Below are 19,447 nucleotides of genomic sequence, written 5' to 3'. Positions count from 1 at the left end.
CTAGAGGGAGAAGAGCCACCCTCTGAGTGTAGATGTGGGGCAGGACTGAGGGAGAATGGTGACTGGGAGAATAGGAAGAACTGGGTACCACAAGGCCTTGGCGGGGGAGGGCGTGGTCCTCAGCATCAAAGCTCATGCTCCAGGAACCAGCTTCACTCTCATTTGGGCACGTTACACAGACACTCATCACCCCTCAGAGAGAATCCTTACCACACAAATGATCCTCTCCCTCTTTATGTAGATAAGGAAATTGGAGCCTGGGGTCCCCCAGGAAAGCAAAACAAAGCTGCGAAGAAGTTGATGGGTTTTCTTCTTTCAAAGGCAGGCAGGTTCCCTGAGGCTCTACGTGGAGGCAGGGGCTTAGATGCCACGACCTCCCACCGACTAACCCTGGAGGGCAACGAGCCAATTCTCCTTTTCCAGATCCCAGCCTGTCTTCTTGTGATTTCTTTTCCGTAATATTCCTACGGACCTTCTGCCCACACGCCAACCATAATGTGGACATCAGGGTGGGGATTTAAGGACCAGGGACTGGCAGGCACAGGAGGAAGGGAAAAGCTGCCTTTGCAGGATGCCAGGAACGCTCTTATTGCCCCAAAGCTGGTGTAAGAGGTCCTCTGGGAAGGAGGGTACTGTCTCTTGTGGAGGTCCATGGACATTGGCATCCACAGTCCTAGCCGGCTCCAGGCCTGAGGCCGCCTTGGGGGCTGCTGCGAGGAGGGCAGGTCCTCGTGGCAAAACGAATTGGGATACCCTTTTACCAAGGGTACCCCTTTCTGTGGCTCCCTAAGGGGGCCTCTACTGCAAAGGCACAGATCTTCTAGGCTGGGCGGTCAAATGGAAAAGTCACCTCTTGTCTTCTTTCAGTACCTGCCTCCCCCATGGTAAGTCCCCGCCCTCAGTTTCCCGTGGGGAGAGGGAAGGGTGCTGTCTGAGCCCGCCCAGGACGCCAAGGTGGGATCCCGAGGATGGCGGTCGCCTTCTCATTCCAGGCAAGGCGGGGGCCCCATTTGAGGAGGGGATTGAGAACAGGGAATTAAGGCGGGCGGGTCCAAGCTGCTTCTGAGTGAGGACGCAGCTCCTTTCTAGATGTGGTTTTCGGCGGACAGTCCCTACAGAACAGAAGCATAGGGAAGCTCACGCACGCGGGCGCCCGGTGGGGAGCTCCTGGGCGGGTAAAAACAGGCGATCCCCGCGCGGGGGCGGGGCGGGGCGGGAGGCGGCCGCTGGGTAGCCCTTCGGCCAGCAGAGGGCGATGCGGAGGCGCCGCGAGCAGGCTACTCCCAGCTGGCGGTGGGAACTGAGATTTGGCTCCAAGCAGGGGCCTGCGCCAGCTGTGACTTGTCTTTCACGGGCAAAGCCCGGGCAGGATACCCTGGGACCCTCTCCTTCCCCGTCCCCTCTGGTTCCTTCTGCGATGGGCCAGTGCAGAGGCACCGGCCTGCGAAGACTCAGCAGGAGCTCCGGACCTTCAACCATGCTTTATTGAGGACCTACTATGTGCTAAGCACGAGCTAAATGCTCCCACGAAGAGTATCTCCAGGTTAAGAGACTGTAATTTCGGCCTTGGAACACCGTCCTGAACTCAGAAGCATTATGCAGACCGCTCTCACCAATGCCTCCTCCTCTCCCTGGCCACAGCTGTGCTCCCAACTCCGGCCCCTTCCCTCAACCCTCCCCCATCACTCCGCCTCTTGCCTCAGACCTTCTCCTCTTAGGGATTTTCCAGCCTTTGGTGAGCTGCTGCCTTCAGTTTCTGGCTGTGGAGTCTCAGGAGACTTTTAACACCCAAATCCAGTGGAGATAAAACCCTTGAGGAGCGTCCTGATTCCTGGGCTAGGTGGGTTCCAGTGACCAGAAGACGTGACACTACCGGGAAGCAGAGTGACCCACGACAATGTGGGAACGTGGCAGGTCCATGTAGCTTTCTGTTTCACCCAGTTTCACTTCCTGGTTCTCCTCCGGGCCTTGCACAATGCTGGGAGGCAGCCTGGGAAGGTGCCTCTCTGACGGTGGAAGGAAGAAACACTCGAGAAGCCGGCCAGGGAGGCTGTGCTGGGGCGTTTCCAGCAGGAGGGGAAGGAGGCTGTGTTTCCTTAATCTCCTGTGGACAACTGAGGGTCCTTCTCCACCCTGTCCCAGGCTGAGGGCTGTGAGGCCAGGTCTTCCCAAGCTTGGGGCTGTCATGTCCCTAGCCTGAGCTCTGTTCCCCACCAACACTCAGGCCCCACCTCCAGCCCCATCACCCTCCAGCCCATCTACCTGCCTAGGATTCAGGGTAACCTCCTCAGCTCATGGACATACACCCTCGATATTTCCAAACGCCGAACTTTCCATGTGTTTCTCTCCAGCCACCAGGTTCTTCCTAGACACACACTCTCTGGGGCCCGGCCAAGGGTGTGGGCCAGGGGCCAGTGGGGAGCAGGAACCTGGGTGCTGCAGGCTTGCTGGCTGGAGCCAGATTTCTTCTGAGCCTTGAGGCCCTGCAGGAAGCTGGCCCCTGGCCCCTCTCAGCCCTGGGCAGAGAAGGCGAAGCTATAGAGCAGGTGAGGGGCTGGCTTGCCTGCCAGAAGGCCCAGGGCTGTGTGAGCCCAAGGATGGCCACAGGCATGGGTTACGGCCGGAACTGGAGCTCGTAGAATTAAACTAGGAGGCATTTCAGACACCCTTGGCCTCAGCTAAAGTTATTTTCAAATCTCCATCTTGAGGCAAATTGCCAGGGGCTGGGGCACAATGAGTACAAGGGACTGATGAACTGAGTTCTGACACAGGCTAAACATTTCAAAGAACTTTAGAGCTGAAAAACACCTCAAAAGACATCAGGACCAAATTTTCATCTACAAATCTTTCAATATGTAGATAAAGAAACAAAGGTCCTGGGCCAGCGAAGGCCTCCTTCTTGTCCTGTAGAGCAAGCACCCGGACCAGACCCTGGGTCTCCTGACTCCCAGCTGAGCCCTTCCCCGGCGGCCATGCTTGGCTCCAACATCCTCTCAGTTTATTCTGAAAGTCCTGGGCCTTGCCCATCTGACCTGCCACCTCTCCACTGGCCTATGACTCTGCCACGCCCGCAGCAAGACTCCTTGGCTTTAATGCCACAGTAAGTCAGCTAGGAGGGGAGTGGAGCAGGGGCCCAGGATCAGGCCCCCCGCTCTCTTGGGCAGCTAGCATTCAGCTAGCAGGGGTCTTGTCTAGGAGATAGAGGCCCAAGGCGGCCTGGAGCTGAGATACAAACCCACGGAGAAAAACCCATGGGCCTGGGTGTCTGGGGCTTGGGACAGAGGCTAAAGCCTGGCAGGGCAGGGTGTCTACTGAAGGCTGGACGGGGCCCTGTGCCACCCTGGCAGCTCTGGTGGGGCAGTGGGGTTGACTGATAGCAGGGGGTAAAGCGCAGGCCCAGACTCTGGGCCCAGGACTGGGATTCCCTGGCTTGGCCACCCTGGCTCTGAGGCCTCTTTTGCATCAGGTCCTGGGGGTGGTAGGGGGGTGCACCCAGGGCGTGGGAGGCGGGGGGTGGGGGGTGGGCGGGGGGGGGGGAACCCGGCGTCAGGGAGCCTGCTGCTTTGAGCAGGCCAGACGGCGCGCGGCGGGTGCGGGGATCGGGTTTCAGCCCAGCTGTATTTTTGGCTGGATGGGCTGGGGGCCGAGGTGGGCAGGCACAGCTGCCCACAGAGGGGCACTCCCCTCCCCAGCACACACACTCACAGAACCTCTACCCAGACAGGCCACCATCCACTGCCCACCACACACACTGCAGGCAGAGGGGAGTCAGGCTTCAGGCCTGTGGCTAGTGAATCACTTTGGGCCTCTGGAGACCGTTGCTGAGCTTCTGTAGTGTCTTCTTGATCCGCAGCGCAGTGAGGCGGGCAGAGGGGTTTGGGTACCAGCACTCCCGCATCATCTGAGCCAGGCCTGAGAGGACCTGGGGGGAGGGAGAGCGAAGCAGAGGAGACAAAGCAGAGACACGGGTCAGGGAAGGTGGAAAGGAAGAGGCGAGGAGGATGCCCAGTAGTGGGGAGACACGAGCAGAACAGGAAGGATGAGAAGACGGAAACGAGAGTGTCGAAAAGGAGGGGGAGAGGAGGGACAGAAGTGGTGGTAAGAGGGAGAGTGGCGGGAACCAGGCAAGGATGAGGAAGAAAGATAAACATGGAAGACGAAGGGAGTGGAGTGAGAAGGGGATGGAGAGAGGCAGGCAGGACGGAAAGAGAGATGTAACTCAGATCTTCGGGGACACCCTTCGGTGAGTACACCCCACCCTCACCTCCACCAAGATCCGGGAAAGGGGAGATCTGCAGGCCTTGGGGCTCCCACGTGCCTATCTGCAGCGGGACCCCAGTGTAGAGGGCAATGGCTCCCAGCACCTCCACCAACCCTGGCTGCGTCCTCAAAATGCATGTGTCTAGGGAGGAACCTATCCCAGGAATCTCAGCGGTCCCAGAGTGAGCCAGCCTCACTCCACCTCAGAGCTCAAGCCGGTTCCCGAGCCAGAGCGTATGTGTGTGCGCACGGGAGTGCATATGAGTGGCTTTTTGTGGCTCTGTATGTTGTGCAGAAATATACACGTGTCTATGTATACATACATGTATACACATGTGTACGTGGATTCTTTCCATAAACATTTATTGAGTACCTACTGTGTGCCAGGCACTGTGACAGGTTAACAGGGAGATAAGGGTCAGCAAAGGAGACATGCTTTTCCTCTTCATGGGGTCAACAGTCTGGCATATATGTGCACGCGTGTGTACCTGTGAGTGTGTGTTTGTGTAGAAGCGCGTGCATGCCCCTGTGTGTCTATATACACGTATGCATGTGTCCTGTATAAGTATATGGAGTGTTCTGAGAAAGAGCAAAAATGAGTAACAACAACAAAAACTTCGTGGCAGGAAATGCAGCAGAGAGCCTCTGACTTTTCAGGCGAGGTGAAGGGTTCTGGTTACCAGAATAACCACAGGGTCCCGGAGGTCCACAGGCAGGGACGTGGGAGGGAGTACCCAGAGAAGCACCCTGGAATCTGTCCCCCAGAATCTATCCAGGTGAAGCAGAGGCCAGACACAAGTTCCTGGGCTCAGAAATCCCAGCTGTGAGCCACCACCCCACGCCATCCCAGCCCCACCAGAGAGGCCTTACCGGGTCTGCAGCCAGCCGGTTGGGGATAGTGGGGGTCTGCTGGTCAACACACACCACCTTCTTCATGTCCTCAAAGCTGGGATCATTAGGCACCACATCATAGAAGGGTGGCCTGTAGTCCTCCACGATGCCTAGGGATGGAGGGCAATGGGACAGTCACTTGGGACCTCAAGGAGGCCCAATACCACCCAGAGGAGAGCCTTGCCCACCCTCTGTCCCAGGGTCCAGGAAACCAGTTGCCTGGCCTTGCTACCCCTGAGAGAGACACCATAATATAATAAATATATTTATAAATAATGATAATTACTGCCATTTATTTTACATTTACCATATATGCCAGGCATTGTGCCATAAACACTTTACATGCATTATCTTGTCGGTCTTCACAGCAAACCCAAAGACCCATTTTACAGATGAAGAAACTGATGCTCAGAGAAGTTGAGCCCACGGCTACACAGCTAGTAATGGCAAAGCCAGGACTTAAACTCATTGTATTCCTAGGCCAGATCTTGTTCCAGTCTTTCCACAGCTGCCTCCCACCCAGGGCCTGGGTACTGCTCCCAGGCCCCAACTATCACAGATGCCCCCAAATACCTAATGTTCACTGAGCACTTACTATGTGCCAGGCACCGTCCCAACTGCATGGCATTAAATCCTCACAACTCTATGAGGTAAGCACTACTATTAGCTCCACTTTATACAAGCAATGAAATTCAGGCCAGAGGAGTGAAGAAACTTGTCTAAAATCACACAGGTAGTAAGTGACACAGCTAGGATTTAAGCCCAGAAAGTCTAACCAAAGCCCATGCTCTTGACCTCCAAGCTACACTTAAGGAAGGGAGGCTGGCTGACTGCTGGATGAGGATATGGAATGAGGGAAAGGGGGAGAAAACACATCTCCTAAGAGAAAGAGATTTTCACCCGGGTCCAGATCACATCCATCCACTCCCAGGGATGGCACAGGCCTCTGCTGAGCCCTTCAGCCAGCAGCGCCCCCTCCCCTCGTCATCTGAAGTACGTGGTCCTTAGCAGGAGCTTTCAGAAGATGATGGCTGTGGAGCTGCAGGCGCTGGGGCAGAAGAGGCCAGACCCCAGAAGAGCGCCGCAGGCCACACCCTGCTTCCAGCCCCCGGCTGGGAGCCGCGGCCACACAGCACAGCCGCAACCTCGGTAGGGCCCACGCCAGCTGTGCTCCCCGTGGCGGGCTTCCAGGCCAGCCCCTGTGCTGCTCGAGCCCTAGTCAGTGCTGCGCAGAGGCCTGAGCGTGTCTAATGGGCCTTTAATCAGCGCCGGGGCTGACACCAGATTACAGTGTTTATAATGTGCCACGAATCTGTGTGGGGCCGACCGAGCTTCCCTCCGCTCCAGGAGTCGGCAGTCGTCCTCCCCCTCAGCCCAGGCTGCTCCAGCCTCCCTTTGCTGCCTGAAGCCTGGTCCAAGGGGCTTCGGCTCCTTCCAGGTGCCCCCTTCCCCAGCCCCAGCCTCTAGAGCTCATGTCTGAAGGGGCAGGGACCTGAGCCCATCCAGAGGGTGGTCCCCAACCTGTCAGGACTCCCAGCAGCCTCTCCCCATGGACAGCCTCCACAAAGACTGATCACCTCCCCACCTGGTCCAGACCATCACCCAACACCCATCCACCCCAGGGCTGGGAGGGCACCAGCCACAGGGCGGCCCCCTATATGGAGCCATCAGGAACGAGGTCCCTCCGCCTGCTCTCAGCCCCTCCAAATCTGAGTCCCCTGTGGCACCCACGGTAATAAAGAGGCAGCAGGGAATTCCCTGGCAGTCCAGTGATTAAGACTCTACACTCCCAATGCAGGGGACACGGGTTCGATCCCTGGTCGGGGAACTAAGATCCCGCATGCTGCACGGCTTGGCTAATAATAATAGTAAGGCAGTAATAAGCAGGCACTGCAAGCGCTATTATATCCCGCATTTTTGCGGTCAAAGAAACCAAGGACCGGAGAGGTAGAAAAAGCACAGTAATAAAGAGCACTGAGCCCCCAGAGTCAGATTGCCTGGTTTCAGACCCCAGTGCTGCCTCTAGACAGCTGTAATTCTGTGCCTCAATCCCCTCATCTGTAAAATAGGGATGATACTGTGTCAAGCATGCGTCATTACAACAGTAATTGCCACTAATAGTTACTGAGCTACAGAACAGCTCCAGATGCTGCCCTGAATACCCCATTTGGATTATCACAACAACCAGAAATTATGTTATTCTCATCTTACAAATGAGGAAACTGAGGCACAGAAAGGTTAAGTACCTTGCACACGGCAAAATCAGGAACTGAGCTCAGGCAGTCTGATTCCCAGCCCACGCTCTTAACCACTAAGCAATACCACCTCCCTGCCAACAAAGAACGATTCAATAAGGTAATACGTGTATACAGCGTGGCATCTGGTATGTGTTGAAACTCAATAAATGTTAGCTGCTCTTAACACTTTTGTTATTGTCACTTACCCAAGATTTCACAGCCAGAATCAGACTCAGATGAACCTTAAAAGGTCACTCAGCTGGACCAGCTGGTGAGTGGCAGTAAAGGGAATATGGGAGGCCTGACCACAAGCCTCTCAGGCCACGGGCACCAGCCACGGCAGGAAGTCCCATCTCCTGCCTGTCTATCCACCCACCCTATTCCCCTTTCCCTATCCTGTGCAGGGGGGATCCTCACCATTGACAATGGTCCGGCGGGCGATTTCCCACAGCACCAGGCCAAAGGCCCAGATGTCCGTCCACTTGTAGGACTCGAAGCAGTCGGTTCGGATCTGCTCTTCCAGCACCTCGGGGGCCATGTACCTCTTGGTGCCCACTCGCGGGTTGTTGCCGATGTCCAGGTAGTCACTACCCTGGGAGTGCATTACAGCCAGGCCTGTGGGTACCGGGCCTGTCACTCCTGCCACTCATCCCAGCCCACAGACGGGGTGGCCCCTGGGAGGCTGGGGTCCGGGGGTGAGGTGGGATGGAGAGAGATGGTAGGACATAAGAGGGGCCGGCACATGGAGACCCGCCCTGAGGTGGGCTGGGAGACAGCAGCCACGGGGAGAATAACTGTCCCAGTTACACTGTGCTTGTGTGGTGCCCTCTAGGTGCAAGAACCCAGCGAGGTGTGAGTAGGGGAGGCAGGCACTATGATGCCCATTTCACAGAGCTGAACCCCAAGGCCTGGTGACGGGGAACGATGTAGTCAGCGAAGCCAGGATGAGAACCCAGGTTGCTGGCTCCCTGCCCCTTTCTCCTAACTCCTGGAGCTCAGCTGGTGTGGGCTTGAAAAGAACGTTAAGGCAACCTGTGGGGCTCTTGGAGAGGTGAGATGAGACCAAACACACGTCTGTAAGCTTTAAAGCGCCAATCAGTGTCCTCACCGACACCGGGCATCCAAACCAGCAAAGGCAGTACCGCGTGGAAAGGGAGGAGCTCACGGACCCCGCCCCCCGCGAAGAGCCCGCCCCTCCCCGCTCACCCAGGTCCGCGATGCAGCACTGCAGGTTGCTCTTGACCAGCACGTTGCGGCTCTTGAGGTCGCGGTGGGCGATGGCCGGCTTGCCCTGCGTGCCGAAGATCTCCACGTGCAGGTGCGCCAGGCCGCAGGCCGCGGACACAGCTAGCCTCAGGGCCAGCTGGGGCTCCAGCGTCTGCCTCTGCAGAAAGTCGTAGAGCGAGCCATGCTCGTGGTAGTGCGTGATAAGCCACAGTTGCGTGCTTGAGTTGCGGGAAGTCATGTCCGAGGCGATAAAGCCTGTGGGCGGAGGGTCAGGTGGCTCACCAAGGGTCTAGGGATGAAGGAGGCTCGACGGGTCAGGGTCAGGGCTGGGGACAGAGGATGCACTAGGTCAGGGCAAAGCTGGGGCTGGGGTGGAGGCTCGTCTGGCTTAGGTCAGAGAGGAAGCTGGAATCAGAGGGCTGAGGAAGCTGAGGGCCGGCTGGGAGTCCTTCAGGGTTAGGTCAGTGTCCAGAGGCGAGGTGGCGGTCCAGCCCTGAGTGCGGGGGGATGAGAGCCGGGGGCCTGGCACCGCACCCTCCCGCTTGCCTAGGATGTTGTCGTGTCTGAGCAGCACCGTGTTGTAGATCTCAGTCTCCCGGAACCAGGACTGTTCATCCCTCGAGGAGAAGATCTTGACGGCCACACTCTCACCGTGCCACAGGCCCCGCCATACCTCGCCATAGCGGCCCTTTCCTGATCCGACGGCCAGAGAGGAAGGAGGGGGGTCACATACCGGACACACAGAGCCCATGGGCACAGTAATCCCCAGAAGAGTCCCCATCGTTATGCTGCACCGACTTCATCTCCAGAACCTCTGATGATTATGTTTTAACTTAATCCAGACACAAAGGCAGCCGGCAGGCCACCCCCATTGCCTCTTGCTCCAGCCCAGCTCCTGCAGAAGGGTCTGGCACTGACCCATCTCCAACCCCCTCCCTGGCCAGCAGCATCCCCATTCGGAGCCAGGCCTGGCCCCACCTGTGACGCTGGAGGCCAGGAGCTCCCTCACCCCTCCAAGCTCATGGGAGCTCTTGGTCCCCATCCCCCGGGCTCACCCACTGCTCACCCACACACTCCACCAGAGCCACCTGCCGCGCCACTGTCCTCTGCACCAGGAAGGGGAGCCCTGAGCCACTGCCGGTGGTGCAGTCACTGTCCAGGAGGTCCTGGGAGTACCGAGAGGCCGCTGAGAGGCAGCCACGACCCGCCCAACCCGTTTCTCCCTCCTCAACCCCGGGCCCCACTGCTGTGTCTCTCCAGGCTTCTCACTCACCAGCCCCTCCCGTCCAGCACCCAGTCAAATCTCTGAGTGCCCGCCATTGTGCCCTTCTCAGCTACCGGCCACTCTGGGTCCCCTCTGGCTCCGTGCCTCCTGTCTGCTCTCACCACCCTGTGTCCCCGGTTCTCCCAGTCCCATACCCCCAGCATGCTGTCCCCCTGCTCGGATGCCTTCAGGATGAGGCTGGACTCGCCCAGCTCGCTGTTCAGGCTCCGCTGCTTCTCCTGCCTCCGCCGGACATGCCACAGGCCCAGGGCACCCAGAGCCACTAGGACCAGCAAGGCCAGCACGGGGCCCAGGATGAGAGGCAGCTGGCCATCTTCTTGCGGCTGCTCTGGCGGAGTCTGGGTGGCTGGCACAGGAGGGACATTGAGACCCAGCTTCCACCAGGCCAGAGGCCCCCCACCTTGCCACTCTGCCAGTCAGATCCCAGGGTCCTGCCTCCCCCGCCCTCCAGGCCAGAGGAGGAGAGGCAAGCAGGGCGGGGAGGGCAGAGTCTGAGAAGACAGGGAGAGGTTGCTGGAGCAGCTGGACGTACCCTCCAGCACCAGGGACACGTTGTGGTTGCAGAAGGGGCTGTAGCAGCAGTAGTGGTTGAAGAACTCGGTGGGTCGCCCCTTGCAGAACTCCTGGTTCAGGTTCCCGCAGCCCCGATGTTCCTGGAGGTGTGTGCCCTCCTCCCGCACCAGCACTACTGTGCACCAGGCCCCCTGGCAGGTAGGCCCTTTGCAGTATGGGTTCTCACACGTGCAGGTCACCAGCGGGCCCCGAGAGGGCTTCACGGGGTCGCCTGGGAGACACACTGGAAGCTCAGCTGCTCTGGGCCCAACTCCCCAGAATGAGCCTAATACCCAGGTCTGCCCCCTGCACCGCCCCCCCCCCCTCCCCAGCTTCTGAGCTCTCAAATCTTTGAGGCCTTGGTCCTTCAGTTCCATCCTCAGATTATCCTTCCCTCCAGTGACTTATCCCTGCCAGGGGCAGCTGCCACCAGGAGAACCAGGCTTCTGTCCCTTCCCTGATCCTAGGACCGCCCCTCCCAGTTCCAGGCCCAGCCCAGCCCCCAGCCCCAACTCTGAGGGCTCTCCCAGGCCCTCCCTGCCAACATCTCCACTGCCCGCACCCCCAGATAGAGGTCCCACCCTGGAGTCTGACAGAGCAGCAGTCTGCGGGTTTGGATCAGGAGGACTTGGGGTAGCCGGGAGCTTAGTCCCACTGAGCCCGTCTCCCACCCTCCAGCCAAGCTCCTAAGTCCCCCTCCTCCCCAGCTCCTCAAGTTCAGCCCAACAAGAGCTGAGCCCAGGTAGCCCTTTCTCCACCCAGGCCCCTGTCCCATACTTGCTCCCCAGTACTCACCCTGGGTCAGGCCCAAGGCCGTCAGTAGCATCAGAAGGGTTCTCCTGGGAGGGTCCAAGGTCATGGTCCCTGGAGAGGAGAAGGGGTGCAATAACATCTATGAAATGTGATCCCTTCAGTGTTTTCAGCCACTGACCGTGGGTCCCTCCCACCCAGAGGAAATCACTGGGAGTTTTTTTGTGGGGGGGCGGGCAGGGAGGCCTCCTCCCTCCTCCCTGTGTCTGGCTTTGGGGAGGGGCCTGCAGGGGAAGTCCTGGTTCACTTCCCCATGGAAACCATCCTGTTAGGGGTAAAGGGTGGGGAGCCATGTTTAAGTGACTGAGAGCCTGGGGGACTCCCAGCTCTCCTGCTGCTGCGTTCAGACTGGAGGGTGCAGAGGGCAGAAGGAGACTACGGGACTAGGGTAGAAGGGGCATCTCTTCAGCAGTACCACCACCCTCTGTCCCCTGCCCCCTTGCCCACCCCTTCCCAGCCTCCACCCCTGCCCACCCCTTTCCCAGTGCCCCCGCCCCCCCCGGCCTGGCTGCCTCAAACATAAACAGTCTCCTGTCTTCACTTCCTGCCATTCAGGGTCCCGCCAAGCTGGGAACAGGAATCAAGATTGTTTAGATTGGGGTCTGGATAGAACAGGCAGGAGTCACGCACAAACAGGGAGCAGGACATATTCTCAGGGCAGGCTGGAGTGGCTACAGGGTCTGCAGGGGCCACTCGGGGCTGGGGCACCCCCATGATGGAGTCCTAGGAGGAAACCTTGTGAATCACAAAGCCCAGCTCTTATTTTAGAGAAGATGGGGATTAAGGCTCAGTCAGGAGAGGAGGCTTGTGCAAGGTCAGGCAGGATTCAGTGGCAATACCGGGAGTACCACCCAGGTGTCCAGACTCCCAGTCCAGTGTCTTTCTACTCCATATCGCAATCCAGGGTGGCAGCCCATGTCTGAGCCCTCAGGGTTGTAACAACCATACAAAGCTTGGACAGTGCTGGGCTGTGCCAGGTGTGAAGGAACCTCTCTGCACCCTCATCGGAGTATAAGACGCCCTCTCTGAGCCACTCCCCGGCCCCCTTCTCTCTCCTTGCCGTCCTGGGAAAGAGTGGGGGTAGGGCCAGTGATGTCGAAGGGAAGTGAAACATACTTAGATGTTGAATGTTTGACCTTCTGTGGCTGGTTGAACTTTTCCAGAAGTTTGGTGGAGAGCATTAGGGGAGTAATTCTGACATATAACAGTCCCCATCTCAGCTCCCAAACCATCCAGTGCTTCAGAAGCCACCCCCTTCTTCATTTCTCCAAGGTTTAGAATGAGAAGATTAGGGCTGAGGCTGCAGCAAGAAGGACTGAGGTCAGACAGCAAGAAGGACTTTCTGAATGGTGGAGAGTATGCAGGTGTGTGCCTGGGGACTGGATCCCCAGGTAGGGGCAGCTGCCACGAGGGAGGGGCAGTGTCTTCTGGCATGACATGGTAAGGCTGGTAGGGCTGGGCATATGGCCATATAGGCTGCAGAAGGCCCCTAGTCTAAGAATGGTGCCAAATGAAGATCCATGATGCTGAGGCTCTGAGGGCAGGATGACTCGTGGTGGGGGCGAGGGGGGCGCTTCGTGGGCCTCTCTGGCTGGTGGCAGCTCTGGCCTTCCTGCCTGGGCTTCCTCTGCCCCAGAGGCCCAGGGCTGGGGGAGGAAACGGAGCCCTGGGCTGCTGCAGCTGTGTCCCCAGCCTCTGCCTGACCTTCTGCCTCTTGCGCCTCCCAGAAGGCAGTGGGGAGTCTGGCAAGCACTCTACAGTGGGACTGGTGGCTGGAGAGGGAGCCCCAGACAAGCTGAATTTGCCCACTGGGGTAAGGGCGAGAATCCATCCTTGGCAGTCTTTGCCCAGAAAGCAGCTAGGGAGAGAGTATGCAGCAAGAAGCAAAAGGGGGTAACAACAGGATGATAGCTGGCAGCCTTCTAGAATCCTCTACCCATGCTTTCACCTCTCTGTGCTCCAGTGCACCCTCTCACCTACACAATTCCGCAGCAGAAGCACCTGAAGTGCTTCATTAGAAATGCACATTCTTTGGTCTCACCCCCACTCCAGATTCTGATTTAGTCCATTGGGACCAGTAAGAAACATGCATTTAAAAAAATTTCCCCAGGTAATTCTGATCAGTTTGTGTGGGTACCACACTTTGAGAAGTGGGTCCTACACAATGCTGACTGGTCCCTGTGCTTTCATTTCACTGGGCAGGACCCCGCTGGGTGAGTGGGAGTGGAGTGCAGGGGGCAGGGACTCTAATTCCTACCCGGGGACCTCTCCCCCCTTCTACTGGAGAAGGGACAGACAAGGCTAAACACTGAAGCCAGGGACTCAGAGACACGGCGGAGGGAGGGCAGGGCGCGGGCTTTGTTCAGGACATGTCCAGCCTCTGGGGCCCAGGAACAGTGCAGGGAGGGCTTGGCAGCATTTGCAGAATCCGCCTCTGGTCTAATCCTGGGAATGTAGTGGAGGCAAACTGCGACCGTCCAATTTTTAACCGGGCCTGGCGTAAGATTAGGTACAAGAGGGTGCTGAGTCCAGATCAGTCCCAACTCCGAGCTGACCCTGCCTGATTCGCCCTGAGACTTGACTCTAGCACAGACAGACTCCTGGGGACCAGTGGACTCCTTTCATGTCTAACAAAACTTCTTGAAAGATCTCCTGCTGACTGAAGCATCACAGTTTTAAGCCAGAAATCACAAATGCTAAACTAATTTCAAATATTAACTCACCACTGTGAAATTCTTAGTAATAAGAGTTAACCTCCTCTGAGTAATACTTATGCGCTAAGTACCGAACTTTGATGGCTGATCTCATTTAGTCCTCACGACAATCCAATAGGGAAACGGAAGCTCGGGGATGTCAGGTTTCTTGCCCAGAATCACCAGGTATGTCTTGCTCAGCTTAAATTGCTGGTAATAAATCCTCACTTGGTCGTTTTATTTCTGCTGTTGTCTGGTGTTGGGTAGGTCCCTCAAAAGAGGAAAAAGAGCAAGCGGGGGTTGCGTGAACAGACTGCAACTGTCATCAGCTTCTACCCAAACGCGGGTTTGTTTAGAAATCATGTTTGCTGTAGGCTTAGCCCTAGGTGGGGAGAAGCAGAGTAGAGGTGTGCTCAGGAGGTGGATGTCAATCCCTTTCTCCCCAGCACGCCTGAAGGATTGACATAACCGGCTCCCATCAGCAGCAGTGGCTCAGCACAGCAGTGACTGTCATGGGGCTGGAAGCGCCTTGCTCTGCACATCGGCAGAGGACCGTACAGCAGAGGACCAGACTGAGCTGCTCATCCTGGGTTGCCCCTTAACCGTCACAAAGCGCGTTCATCGGCATCACTTCACAGCGCTGGGAGGTAGCATCAGGTCTGGATTTTAGGATCTCAGACAGAATGCGAACGCAGCACGGTATAGCACAGAGGTCAGGTTGTGGTCTCTGGATCGTGTAGACCCGGATTCAAATCCTGCTTCTACCACTTAGGGCTATGAGATTTGGGGCGAGTTACTTGAACTTTCTGAGGCTTCGGCTCCCCTATGAAAAATGGGGAATAATAATAGTGCTCATTTCATAGGTATAATGTAGTAAAATTATTTAGCAGAGTACTAAGTGGTACACAGTAAGCTCTTAATAAATGTTACTAAACACCCAACCATCCATGGAGCTTTGGACAAGTGATTCAAATCTGAATCTCTTTCCTCTTCTGTAGGATGGACATAATAACACCTCTTCTGCTAGGTTGTGGCCAGGATTACATGACAAAAATGTATCTAAGTGTCTACATAGTAGTACTCAATAAATGGTAGCTATTTTTAACGACCTGATAAGATGAGAGGACAGGTACCAGGCCAAACAAACAGTAAGGGGTAAGAGATGTCAGACAGACCCTGACTCAGCCAGAAGCTGCCCATATAGAGAGGGTGAGAGCTACCGTCCACTCTGCCCCTGTCCTTAGAGAAGAAAAGAGGGGGTGCGTGGCCAGCCTTGGGATGGTCATGACAGCACTGGTCTCCAGACTGACCTCCAGGGCAGACTGAAAACCTGGGGTCCCAGGCTGGAGGGAGACTGGGATCCCCTCTGACCTGGATCCTGAAGGAAGTCCGTGCATTGGGGATTATCTGACCACACAGGGTTGGAACTGAGGTCTGGAGGAGGGAGTTGTAGTGTCAGATTCCTTTGGCAAGAGTGGCCAGGACTGGTCTGGGAAAGATGGGCTTCAAGGGGAGGCTCAACAGTGCTGGGAGTAGACACCCACCCCCAGGTCAATCCAGGTTCCTGGAAGGACATGTGACCCCCTTCTCTGTAAATGAAGGAGGGCAGGGATCCTTCCGCCCATTTTATGGATGAGGATGAGAGAAGCTAAGTGACGGGCCCCAGGAGCAAAGTTTTCTGATTCTCAGTGCGGGTTCGGTCCAGCCCCCTCCAGTCTTAGGTGGGGTGATGGGCAGATGTTGGTGGAGGGCGAGGGGCGGCTGGCACTACGAGGAACTGGGACTGACCCTACAGCGACCTCTCTGAGGGTCTCTCTGGGATATGCCATGGGGAGGACCCACTGGGGTTGGGATCAGCCGCCCCCCCACAACGGCCCGGCCCGCGGACCTCGACTCACCTCTTGGCCTGCCCTGCGGGCAGCGCGGCGCGAGCGTGCAGCAGGCGGCCTCCTCCCCTCCCCGGCGGCGGCCGCGGTCGCACGACGGGCGCTGGACAGAGGGCCAGGGTCTGGGGTCCGGGCGCGGCCCCGGGCAGGGCTGGGGCCGGGGAGGGGCTGGCTCGGCGCGGCTGGCGCGGCGGCCTCCCGGGACTGGGAAAGGGGCCGGAGCAAAAATGTTTCTTATTCCAGCGTCTTCCTGCCTGGCCCGGCTCCACCACTCCCTCCTAATAAACCGTTTCCTATTGCCCAGCTAGCCGACGGCCGCCCGCTCGACCCTCGCCAGGGCTCAGGGCCGGACCCCCCCTGCGCGGCTGCAGATCCCGAGGGCGGCATCCCCCTCGGCTGCCCCCGCCCGGGATCAAGGCCGCGCTCCCGCCCCCAGCCTCCCACATCCGCCTCCCCGAGGGGGCGGGCCTTGGCCTTGGGCCGCGGGGGTCTCGCGGGGTTCAGGCCCAGAGCCGTGGGGGCCAGGGCTGGGACGCTAGGCACCGTACGAGGGCCGGCCGGGGGAGGGGTGGAGGTGGAGGTGCCCCTCCCCGCTCAGAGCCGCTGAGGGGCGGCCTGGAATCCTGGACGGGTAGAGGGGCACCGAGGGAACGACACGCGGGGAGGGCAGAATGGAGAGAAATTACCTGTCTTCCCACCCAAAACTCCAGCTCCTCCTTCTAGAAGGCTCAGAAGCAAGGGCAGACTTTGGGGCTGGCTGGGTGCGTAATATTTTGGCTCCGCCCGCCCCCCCTCCCTCAGGGACTCCCCCCTCTGTCCAAATCCTTCAGCCTCCTCCCTCGGCCCCTTCGCCCCCCTCCGCAGCCTCTCACTGATCAGCGCTCAGCGCAGGGTAAACAGGCCCAGATGGGGCAGCTCTGAGTCAGGGGTGACGGTCTGAGCCCCTCCGCCGTAGCACAGCTCAGTGACGGGGATGCCTTTCTGCACCACGGGCGGTCAGAATGGAGGGAGAGGCTGGGAACTGCCGTGGACTGCCGCCTTCGAGGCCGGCCCCTCACCCCACCAAATGGAGCTTTAGAGTTGGGGACGGGGAGCCTCCCTCAGGACACTGCTGGGACAGGGCGGACAAGATGCTTTGGGGAGGGGAGCAGAATGGCTTCTCCTGGAGAGAGAAGCAAAACCCTTCCTCCTCATGCCCTTGCCTGGGCTCAGAACAGTGACATTGTTGTCTTGCTTTGCTCCAACCACTGTGAGCACCCTGAAGGTAGGACTCCACTTTATCCCTAGCCTCCAGGTTATCCACAAAGACTCTGAAGTCAGAATCCAGACTAGTTGTATAACCCTAGACAAGTGACACCTCTCCATGCCTCAGTCCCCCATCTGCTAAATGGGCATAATAAACAGTGCCAGCCTCATAGGGTTGTCCGGAGAATGAAGGGACATGATGCTTATCTTAGTTCACAGCAAAGATGCTATGGCTGAGCCTGGCACAGGACCTCCATGAAAGTGTTTAATTAAATTAATAAATGAAAAGGTTGGGGAGGTGATGGCCTCAGAGCCAGGTGGAAAGATGTTGGTGTTAGAAGCAGAAGCAGACTTCTAAGGTGTCTTGCTCTAAGATGCGGATTCTGTAAGATGGGCCAGGGCATCCCTCCCAGGCCTCCACACCCTCTCCGACAGGAATAGAGGCTGGGGGAGACAATGACTAAAGGCTCAGACGAGCATCAATTGTTGACTGACCTCACTTCCTCTGCTGAAACCCTTCCCAGCCCCCACCCACAGCTGCTTCACAACTTGTGAGCCTTGTGAATTCCAGAACCAAGGCACACCCAAATTTCAGTGTCAGGGCAGAACTGTGTCCTGCAGCCAATAGGAAGTACTATGGGATTACAGTATCTGCTCTTTCAGATTATAGTGGCCGCTTTAGCACACTATTAGCTGGAGAACTGGGAGTGTGGCTGGTGTCCATCTTTCATATCCACTCTCCCCCATGCCTTGCTGTGGTTTATGATAAACCCTTCCCAATCCCAGCCCACGGATCTGTGTCCTGAGAGGTGGAAGGGGGGGGGGTGCTTCCCCAAGGGAAGCATTCAGTCTGAAACACACACTGAGAGCAGAAACATCGAGATGGACAAGAACTGAGCATCGCTGGGGAGAGTCTGTGGGGATGGGGGACTTTTTCTGGGAAGAGTTCATGAAACAGATGAAAGGAGAGCAGGGTTTGGAGGAGGAAGATGGGGCCCGATGCAGGGTGGCTGTTCCTCAGTGCTGGAGTCTCCCCACCTCTCCAGAGCATGGAGCCCTGTGGACCCTGACGGGTGTGCTTTGGAGCTTCCTGTGGACTCCATGCTTTCCACAAAACACAGAGGACCTGGGGAAGGCATCAGAGGAGGGACACAGAGTTGGAGAAAGCACTGGAGACTCAGCCCAATGAGGAAAGGGAAAAGGAATTACAGACTGCGTCCAAGTCTACAAGAATTAATTATTCAAAAGGACCAGCTGTTCCCCATATACAGTGAGGACAGAATAAGAGGAAACAGGCGTAAAGGGCCAAGACTTAGTTAGATTTAGACATTTAGAAGAATTTCCCAGCAGTGTGTGAAGCAGAGGCCTGGAGATCCTAGGAAAGGTATGTGGGGTGAAACTTCAAGGAGACTCTCACCTATGGAAGGCAGGTGACATGAAGGCAGGGGATTGGACAACTTGACCTTTCAGGACAAGCTATGAATATTGAGTTCAAGCATTGCTCTTGATACTAGGGCAGGGCCGACTTCGTGGGTAAACCAAACACCACGCTTGGTTTAATGCTCTGCTGGCACCATCTTGGAATTCTTAATCATGTTTGAAAAAAGGGCCCAGCATTTTGCACTGGACCCCACAAATTATGTAGCCAGTTCTGCACTGGGATGAGTAGGAAGGAAGAGCAAGGAGTGGGACTTCCCTGGTGGTCCAGTGGTAAAGAATCGGCCTTCCAAGGCAGGGGATGTGGGTTCGATCCCTGGTCTGGGAACTAAGATCCCACGTGCCACGGGGCAACTAAGCCCTTGCACCACAACTACTGAGCTCACACGCCTCCGCAAGAGAGTCCGCATGCCACACACTACAGATCCCACGCGCCCTGGAACCTGTGTGCCACGACTAGAGAGAGAAAACCCTCAGGCCACAACTAGAGAGAAGCTGGCACGCCGCAGCAAGACCCATCGCAGCCAAAAATAAAAAACAAACAAAAATACCCAAATAAATAAAGAAAATAAATATTTTTTTTAAAAAAAAAGCAAAGCAAGGAGGGTGGGACGGTTAGCAGAGGGTGAGGTGTGCTTTGCTCCATTTAAATTGCAGAGTGGGAGATTTAGATCAGGCAACCTAGGGAGTTTTTCAAATGAAAACAGTAGAACAGGATACATAAGGAGGAAGAACTGTGGGTCTCCTTTAGGGAAGAAGTGGGGCAGATTCCTATGAATTCCATTTATCCATCTGTTCAACACAGAGGAGAGAGTCTCAGCTCTGAGGGCTGCAGGGAGAGGACGTGCCCTCCCTAGGTCTCTTCCGCTCAGGCCAGAGGCACCCTTACACCATTACTCCATTACCATGGAGTCCTGAGAAGAG

General features: G+C 56.9%; 1 protein-coding gene across 3 annotated transcripts; it reads right to left on the bottom strand.

Annotated features, from left to right (window-relative positions):
- Positions 1 to 2,773: 2,773 nt before the first annotated feature.
- Positions 2,774 to 16,219, bottom strand: ACVRL1 (activin A receptor like type 1). Of its 3 annotated transcripts, XM_089920739.1 has the most exons (11): positions 15,854 to 16,219; positions 14,048 to 14,778; positions 11,248 to 11,316; positions 10,433 to 10,684; positions 10,035 to 10,246; positions 9,682 to 9,781; positions 9,162 to 9,308; positions 8,595 to 8,870; positions 7,806 to 8,003; positions 5,131 to 5,261; positions 2,774 to 3,922 (listed from the first exon to the last, which is right to left on the bottom strand). In XM_089920739.1, exons 3-11 carry the CDS (start codon positions 11,309 to 11,311, stop codon positions 3,788 to 3,790), a joined length of 1,515 nt encoding a protein of 504 aa, XP_089776865.1. In that variant the 5' UTR covers positions 11,312 to 11,316; positions 14,048 to 14,778; positions 15,854 to 16,219; the 3' UTR covers positions 2,774 to 3,787. The 3 variants fall into 3 exon arrangements, with proteins under 3 accessions (XP_089776865.1, XP_022427829.1, XP_022427828.1); XM_022572121.2 differs by lacking the exon at positions 14,048 to 14,778; XM_022572120.2 differs by lacking the exons at positions 14,048 to 14,778; positions 15,854 to 16,219 and having other exon boundaries at positions 11,248 to 11,406.
- Between the last annotated feature and the right edge of the window lie 3,228 nt (positions 16,220 to 19,447).

This window comes from Delphinapterus leucas, chromosome 11 (assembly GCF_059928025.1).
Source record: "Delphinapterus leucas isolate spDelLeu-1000000601 "Yukka" chromosome 11, BTC_Dleu_Yukka2, whole genome shotgun sequence".
In the NCBI taxonomy this organism is placed as follows: domain Eukaryota; kingdom Metazoa; phylum Chordata; class Mammalia; order Artiodactyla; family Monodontidae; genus Delphinapterus; species Delphinapterus leucas.
Note: the sequence above shows the minus strand (reverse complement) of the source record. Positions and strands in the feature narration are given on the sequence as shown.